Genomic DNA, 9533 nt, shown 5'->3' with positions numbered 1-9533 from the left:
GAAAATGCACATTTTAAAAATTCTTTTACTTTACAATATTTATCATTTCACCTTTTGAAAATGATTTTAAAAAATATTTTGTTTTTAGGGGGTATAAATTTAAATTAAAAATAGTTTTTTGCAAAAACCTATGACATCATCATATTATGAGAACAATACATTTTTAAAACTATTCCTCTGTTTGATCATTAAAGAACAATTAAGTTCTATCTTGTTCTTAAATAAACTTTAACAGCTTCATGATAGCTGTAATATACTGACATGGCCTCTACTCTTGCTTCCATCTCCTCTGTAATGTAAACATGATCTAATATTGAATTTCCGTCTGTTGTTGCAAAGTTCACTTTCTGTTTAAATCCACTGTTTTCTAACATTCTTTGAATTGGTCCTTTGGATTGTGCATCTTCGTTGAAATCACCGAGTATAAGGCATTGAGAAAACAATACTTTATAAAAATCTAAAACTCTCTGAAGGGAGTCAAGGAACAAACTGACATTGAGAGAACTTGGTCGATATACTATGATGATAACCGTGTCCTCCTCACAAAGTTCTACAGCCATTCCCTCAATATTTTTCTGAGATAAAACATTAACCAAAACTTTTTCGTTTCTCTTCTTATAAACACCTACCCCTCCTCCTTTGGACACTCGAAGTTTAGCAAAACTGTCAACACTTTCATCATATGACTTCTTCCTTGTTATATGGTTGAATTTAAAGTCATCAATTTCAAAATTTTGTATTCTATCATTGTCTGTCAGCCATGTTTCAGTGACACAGATAAGGTCTGCTTTGAGGAATCTTGTATCACTTTTGAGGTCAAGAAAATGTGCTCTTAAGCTTTGCACATTAAGTAAAACAATCGTTTTTAAGGTTTGATCATCATAGCAGTTCAGATAATCTTGCTCAGGGACTAATTTCTCCATCTTAGACAGTGCAGCCTTTATGTCTGGATTAGCATAAATTTTTCTCAGTAATGCCTTTTCATCTTTTGTTTCTATGAATAAACCATTTTGTGAAGTGACACGGCTAACAGCAACATATGCCTGTCCTGGAGCAAATGTACGATCCAAATTTACAACAACACTCTTTGTTGTCATGCCTTGAACTTTATGTGCTGTACATGCCCAAGCGAGTTTCAAGGGAAACTGATGTCGTACAACATTCTTTGAATTTTTCTCCTTGATGTCTTCTTGTATTCTTTGAATCAATACTTCGTTTCCATGTGGTGTCTTTTTCCCTTGCAGCTTTCCAATGTCTTCACTATCAAACAAAATTCTAATCCCTTCTACCCTATTTCTTTGCTGAGCTTGTCCAAAATCAAAAGCTGAAATATGCCCCATCGCACCATTTACAAGTCCGTCTTCCACATTGATATTTCTTGTCAGCATAACTCTAGCATTCACAGAAAACAGCAAAGAAGCAGAGAGCCCATCTGTTCTTGTCCGTATGAAGGGTTTTTCACGTAAAGTCAGCTTTCCTGTAGTATTATCTTTTTGATAATCTTCCGCAGATATCTCTATCAATTCTTCACAACTTGTTTGCAACATCTTTAGATTATATTCATTTACTTCTTCATTTGTAGGATACACATGCAGTACTTCGTCTGGTCCATCTCTGATGCACTCTTTTAGCATTGTTTTCGCCTCTTCTGAAAGTGGTTCCTCTATCGTTCTGATCCGTAGTGAATTCAAAACTGTAGCAAATGCGGCATCGTCACGTTGTCTCATTATTTCTTTTAACTCAACAATTTTGAAGAAGTCTAACCAGTAGTCTATGGGATATTCATCATTTTGTTTGTAGAGTATTTCCAACTTTCGTTGTTTCACAGGAGGTAGTTGGTAAAAATCTCCAACTGCTATTACAGAAATACCACCAAAAGGTTCCTTGCATTTCTTGATTTGTACCAGTCGTTCATGAATGTAATACAAAAGTCGTTTGTACACCATTGAGACTTCATCGATTACTAAAATCTGTAGAGAAGCCAACTTCGCTCTCATTGCACTCAAACTCTGTTCTTTCAAGGGTTCGTATGGAATGGGTAGAGCTTTGGTTAAAGAAAATACGTGGTGAATTGTGTTTCCCCCAATGTTGAAAGCAGCAGTTCCAGTAAAAGCTGTGAGAAGAACAGATAAATCTGAAGGAGATGAAACAATTTTCTCAAAAATTCGAGAGGCCTCATACTGTATAGTCTTTATCAGGTGACTTTTTCCTGTTCCTGCACCTCCGGTAACAAAGATATGTAATGGTTCTACTTTCCTGTCAGCTACTTTTTTCAAGCACCATTCGCGAACTATGTAGAAAACTTGTCTTTGTTTATCATTTAAATTTCGCAATAAAGGCACAATTTCTTGCCTTGAGTTTGAATTTTCCCTAATATGGTATATCAAATCTGAAGGGCCATCATGTTCAATTTCATGAGTGATTTCTTGTTCTTTGTTTTCTGATTGTTCTGTTTTTCTCTTTTCATTTAGACATTCATCTCGATTTCTTTCAGTTTCTGGACAAAGGTTAGCCCAAGCATCTTCAGGTTCACCATAAACTTCTAGAGTTTCCTGAGCATTTTCAAGGGCATCCTCATTCTTTGAGAAATTACAACGATTGTTTTCAACCACAATCCTGACAGACTGTAATTTGAATTCAGTTCCTATTCTGACAAACCCCTCTTCGTAAAATGTCTGATAAAATTTGAATCCAGGTGGTTTTAATTGATCTTGGGTCCAGTATGGAAGAAAAAGCTGTAGTATTGACTGATAATACTTTTCGGATGCATTTTCAGGATTGAACCTTGGATATCTTACTATGGCTGGCTTAGCTCTTGTTCTTCTCTGAATGTAACCATTTCCATTTTTCAATTCATAAACGCCTTCTTTTACTCCCTTGGGAATTTCAGATTTTGCCAAAACACGATACTCTGAGCAAAATTCTGCAAGGCACATTTCTGGAAAAGTTTGTAGATCAGGACGATTTTCATATCTCTCCACTATATTTGTCATCCAAATACTTTCGTCATCATCTTCCATATCATCTTCGTTCTTACGTGTTCTTTTCATTTGTGAAAGGGGTTTACTTAATCTAGTCGGATTTTCACCAACAGGAACAAACACTACTTTCCTAGATCCTTCTTTCATTTTTAGATTACAAACTCTGTACACTGCTTCTTGGGCACTCACTTCTCTATGATTAAGATAAGCTGATCCAATTTTTCTTATTGTCTGACGAGCACTTAAATTTCCCTCTGCAGATTCTACTTGAGTTTGTTTCAGCAGCATTCCCATTTCACGTTCTGACTTGGATATGTATGAAATTATGTACACAATGCAGCTAAATGGGTCAAGAATGTACTGTATGTCCATATTGGCATCCCAGCATTTGAGAAGGCATGCGTTGTATTGGTTTGTCCACATTTCATCAGGATTTCGAATCAAGATAGTACTTGTTTTTGCAGATAATACCCTATGTGCCCTTTCGTAAGTATCCTGTGATAATTGCATCTTAGTGAATATTTCTTCTGCAGTTTTGCCTCGATTCACATCATCAAGAACTTCATTCCAAACATGCATCAAAATATCTTTAGCCTGAGATTTACTCAATCCGTCAAATTTCTCAGAGTCCTCCTCATTTTCCTCACATTGTCTTGTAATAAAGGTTCTTTCTGATGGTGGTCTTGGAAAGTGGAATCGACAGTCTGTACCCTTTTTCCTACAGGATTTAGAATGGTTCTTACTATGTTGTTGAACACCTAACACAATTTCTCGCAGCTCTTGGTCATCATTTTCAGCAGGTATAGCACATGTGATATATTTATCAATGAAATCACAAACAGTGTTATCATCATCTTCATCAAATTTTGGTGCATTCTCAACCCAGTACAAGCAATGCATGTGTGGAGAGCCCCTTTGTTGAAATTCTACTCTAACAAAGAAATCAATAACATTTCCTATTGGTTTTGATGGTGACAATATTACATGTCTTTGAAACATATGGAATCTATGTTCAAACATTCTGGCAACAGTAACTGGATTGCTTCTCAAAATTTCACTCTTTTCTGACCAGTCTAAATCAGAAGGGGATCTAGAATCATTTTCTTGAAGTAAAATCGATCCAATTATTTCGTTCCATCTGAATTCCGCTGCAGAAAATGAACAAAACCATGTTGGGATGCCTAACTGTCGAAGCATAGCAAACAGATCTTTCTGAGAAGCTGACCAATATGCAGGAGTTCCTCTAATAGGTTGCATAAACCGTAAAGCCTCATCATTCCTTAAGAGTTTTGAGAGAACATCTGGATTCTGTAACATTTCAGATGTTACTGCATTTCCACTATCAAGCTTCGATAAAGACTTTCGAATTGAAATTTGTGTTTTCTCGATTACTTGGTTCAATTCTGACATGTATTGAGAAAAGAAGATGTAATTTGTGTCCTTAGCAAATCTGTTATCAGCATTCATAAGTCTGTTGTTAAAATATCTTGATAAGGTTATTTTTACATCTCGATCTTCATTCCAAGAAAAGTTGCCACTTGGAAATAAATGTGGAAATGATTTTGCTTCGTTTCCTTCTTCTTGCAACATTCGGATTGGATTTTTCCCTTCACCTGGTGCTATATTGTAAACGTCATCAAAGTAATGATCAAGAACTTCTTGTGCCACATCTACTGGCTGTAAACAAGTGTCAGTAACAACTGGATTTTCATCTCTCTCATCTTCTTTCACTTCTTCATCTAAAAATTCACGAGTCTCATTAAATAGCAAGTCATTTTGATCACTATTTCCTTCCCACAAGGTGTTTATCACTAGGTCTTTATACCATTTGTTTTCTTTCCTTAAATAATCAAGAGCCATGTAAACATGATTTGGATTAACAAATTGGTATTCGTAATAGCCCTTGTACGCTAGCTTTCGTTTTAGCTTAACTCTTAACAATAAATTGTCATCCCCATTTCTTGGTAAAGCTGTTGCCTTTTCCATATTTGATGGCACACAAACAACAGGCCCATGTACATTCCTTTGACCACCTTGTGGAAGAGCCATCACTTTCATGAAGGGAATATGCAAAGCAATTAAATGCTGTTCCAAACTGTTTAAACTGCTAAGTTCGCATGGAATTTCCTCTAATGACATTTTATTAACAGCTGCCTCTGCTGGAATATTCCCATTCAATATTTTCCTATGACAAGTAAAGCATATCCACAATGATGACTGGGGGCAATGCACTGGACAAGACAGATTACAATCATGAGAGTATTTTTTCTGTATACAATTCTGTGCAATCTTGTAAGCTTCATGTCTTTCTTTGTACATTTCAAGTCTGCATCCTTGGACTTGATGTTCAAACAGTAAACGTTGACAACAGCAACATATGTAGTCTGGACCATCTCTCACACTTTCCTTAAACAATTTCACAACTTCTTCATCATCTTCCAACTTTACTTTTAGGGCTCGTCTCTGATTCAGAACATTCTCCTTCTTCTTCTTTTTCTCAGCAGCACTAAAATGATACTTTACTTTATTAACACCCTTAACCTTATGCTTATGTTCTTCATCATTTTTGTACTTTTCAATACTTCTTTGTTTAACATTCAATCTGTGTACTTCATCATTCCTGTATTTCTCTGTACTTCTTTGTTTTACATCATTTCTGTGTACTTCATCATTCCTGTACTTTTCTGTACTTCTCTGTTTTACATCCTTTCTGTGCAATTCATCATTCATGTACTTTTCTGTACTTCTTTGTTTTACACCCTCTCTGTGTACTTCATCATTCCTGTATTTCTCTGTACTTCTTTGTTTCACATCTTTTCTGTGTTCTTTATCTTTCTTGTACTTATTTATACTTCTTTGTTTAACACCCTCTCTATGTACTTTATCTAACCTATATTTCTCAATACTTCTTCTCTTCCTGTATTGTTTATGGATACCATCTATTACATATTTCCTTTTACTAGCTTCCAAGCTCCTCTGTTTTGCCTTTGCTTTGAAAATTCCATCACTTTTATATCTTTCCTTTAATCTAAATTGAAGGTCAGTCTTGTACTTAAGTTTTGCTGCTCTTAATTTCTTTTCTGTGTAATTTTCATTCTTCAGTTTCTTTTCATGATTTGTACTTAATTTTTTCATGGATGAAAGGATACGCACTTCCCTCATACGATTTCGATTTCTACATCTTCTTTCTCTGTTGCTTTTCGTGCCAACATACTGGGAATTATTTTTCTTGGAACAAACCGTTTCTTTCTCCATAACTGTCACCACTACATTGTAATGATTCTGATCCTGATGAACTAAATAAAATGACCCTGTGCTTTGAACATTCATAGGTTCTACCTGTTTTCCTGAGAATGTAACCCAGTGATTTTCTGTATATGTATGTATATCAGTGCTCAAGAGGTGAGAGAGAGCAAGAATTTCCATTTCAGTTGCCCATGTACCATCTTTTGACATACCTGTTAAATTCAAGTGATTTTCAACAGAACTTTCTGTAGATCTTACAAAAGCTTCAAACAATATTCTATTTTGTAGTAGATGTTTACACACTGCTGATCGTATTGCATAATGATGATCTTCTACTCCAATCAAACAAAATGAAATGGCTCTGAAAAAACAATTTCCATCCCCTTCAATTTCAACATATTCAGTAGGTGCACCTGCTTCTTGCACAAAGCAATCCTGTTCAACATTACTATTTGTACCTGACTGTGGTATTCCCAGGGTCTGACAAAGCTGTAATTTCACAGAGTTAGAAAGTGGCAGAAAACTAATACTATGACTTTCACTGCTAATGAGTTCAACATCATCATTGGCAACTGACTGAAAACCATTAGCATCTGATTGAACATTTGCAGTCAAAAGGTCTCTGTTTTCTTGAACTGCTAAATTCAAGTCTTTATTCTGCTGAGTGTATTTTCCTGGCTCAATTTCAATAACATGTTTATCAGTTGTTGCAAACTGGCTAACTGAACAATCAACACCTGTAATTTCACATTCAGTAATTCCAGAAATTCCCATTGAGATAGCCAAGGACAAGATGTGATTGTAAATATCATCAACCGATTGATACAGTATCCTTGTACTCCTTCCACTAACAATCATACACCCCGATTGTGACCGTGAATGTGGATCAAATGTAAAGAAGCCATCCTCTGTTTTTCCAACCAAAAAAGTATTTCCCTTGAAGCATACAAAACACCCACTTGTTTCTCCAAGACCAATTTGCAATGCATCTGTGAGTGAATATGCATTAAATTCATCATAGTTTGGTTCTACATCTGACAAATTTATTAGGCTGCATAAAGATTCGCGTGCTTTGAACTCAAACGTTGTATTAAAACACTCAAAAAATTGAGGCAACTCATTCACAAAAAGATACCTACTGACAATGGTTGAACTACGCTGCAAGTACGTATAAAGCTCATCTCCTGTTGCTAACACTTTATTCATATCTGAAGTTTGCCACTGATTAGAATTCTTTACTTTATGGTATGCTAAAGCTGCTAAAGAGTTTGCAACACATTGTGTTCCTGCATTTTCACCAAACATTAAGTCACCTTGATGAAAAGACCCTTGAATACATACCTCTTTCAATGTTACTGGTCCATCTTTACTACCACAAGCATAGTCAACACCAAGTTCACCAGTACACAGTCTTCCAATTCTACATTCTGATTTATATCTCTCATATACATTCTCTATATTCTCATTTTCATCATGTAAATTCCTTTTAGTATACTTTTTAGATCTTGTTCTTTTACTCTGGTTTGCATCAATCAATATCCTGCTGGACTCATCCCCCTTAGAGGATGACATATCCAGCTGCGCCTGACCTGCTGAGCCAGACACGTGCACGGTGTCCGGCTCAGGTACCCTCGGCGAGGTACAAACCCACGGTGGGGAGTCAGGGGACGGTGCCATGCCTCCGTTTCGGGCACACAGACGACTTCCCTGAGAAGATGCGTTACTCAGGGCAGTTGGTTGCATTTTCTCGCGAAGAGAGGCCTGCAACCTGGCCAAGGGTTTTTCCTCAAAAGGCGGCAACCCTATAGAGCCTTGCCCCGGAAAATTACCGGGTGGAGCTGAGATAGCTCCATCTACTGCCCCAGCCGGGACAGCAGAATCTTGAGGAGGATCACCAAGTCTAGCATCTGGTGGTGGCAAGGACTGCTCCTGCCTCTTTTCCCTCTTGCGCTCTTTATCTCTCTGGCGTTTTTCCCTGCCAGTCAAGCTCTTTCTCTTTGGCATCTAAAAAATAAAACATTTTTCCCAGATATCAAAACAAGTTATTCATATTAAATTTGAATAAGGAAACCAAATAAAAAAATGTTATCACCTTTTACTGCATAACAATGTCTTTTATGTTCTACACTTTAAGCTATAGCCATTAACAGGATATATATAGTGTATGTGTACATAATTTGTTTTTTTTTTCAAAATTTAGTGCAATCTATGGATATACAGTTGTTGGCTTAATCATGAATTAGCACTACGCATGTATATCTGTATATTGATTTGAATTTATTCATGAAAATTTTCTAATATTCAAGTCCATCATTGCGCAAAAGCTGCTTGAAAATGAAGCCCTTTTTTTAAGTACACATACAGTACCCCTTTTAGGCCAAAAATAAAAATTTATTTGGTTGCAGTTGCCTCTGACCCACTGAAAATGCACTGACACTAACTTTTTTGTGGTTTATGCAAGAAAAAAAATTGGGCAATTTTTCATGGATAAGTAGGCCTATGAAAAGCTCTTTTATTTGTTTTCTAACAAAAATCTTTTTTTTACCTACTTTATACAACTCAGTTTATAGGTCGGCAACTGGAAACAAAGAATGATTATTGTTTTAATCATAGTTCTGAAAAATATTTAAAAACAAGAGGCCCAAAATATTCAATTTTTCAGGATATTGGAATTTCCCCCTTGTTAAGTAAGCCTATGAAAACCTATTTTATTTCATATCTAACAAAAATACCCCAGGATCCTTAAACAAACACAAGAGGCCCAAAGGCCTTGAAAGATTTTCAAAGACTTTTCCTGATATATTTCGTACTTTAATTTCTACTGTGTATCATGCTTCTATTAGAATCCTCCAAATGCTTCTAAGTTAGTATCATAAAGACCCCAAAATGCATAATTTCTTGTAAAACATTATTTAGCCAGTTAGGACTGGGGATATTATGAATAATTTAGAACATCACTGTAAGGATGCTTCACATAACTTTCAGTTTTTCTGGCCCTGTGGTTCTTGAGAAGAAAATTTTTAAAGATTTTTCTTATATTTTTCTATGTTAAACTTTGGCCCTTCCCCCGGGGGTCATGATTCAATTAAATAACTACCCCAGATGCTTCCAAAAGTAGGTCACCCATGACCTACTTTTTTAAATGATTTTTCCTATATATTCTATGAAAACCCCTAGTGGCCCGGCCCTTCAACTGACAAAGTTTGAACAATTTAGAATTCTACCCCCAGCTAACAACAGGATATCTAAATGTATACACAAAATTTGGTTTATTCAAAATTTAGTGCAAGCTATGGATATACAGTT

The 9533-nt window shown here is 35.9% G+C and overlaps 1 protein-coding gene across 1 annotated transcript; it reads right to left on the bottom strand.

Moving 5' to 3' along the window:
- Positions 1 to 206: 206 nt before the first annotated feature.
- LOC134229876 (uncharacterized) lies at positions 207 to 8231 on the bottom strand (the record flags this gene model as incomplete). The annotated part of the gene is made up of 3 exons (XM_062711658.1): positions 207 to 6009; positions 6196 to 6328; positions 6440 to 8231. Coding segments are annotated over 3 exons (7728 nt in total), but the record flags the coding sequence as incomplete, so codon positions are not given.
- Between the last annotated feature and the right edge of the window lie 1302 nt (positions 8232 to 9533).

Source organism: Saccostrea cucullata, unplaced genomic scaffold, assembly GCF_032062105.1.
Source record: "Saccostrea cucullata isolate Sc308-1 unplaced genomic scaffold, CSIRO_AGI_Scuc_v1 ctg10385, whole genome shotgun sequence".
NCBI classification, from domain to species: Eukaryota; Metazoa; Mollusca; class Bivalvia; order Ostreida; family Ostreidae; genus Saccostrea; species Saccostrea cuccullata.
Note: the sequence above shows the minus strand (reverse complement) of the source record. Positions and strands in the feature narration are given on the sequence as shown.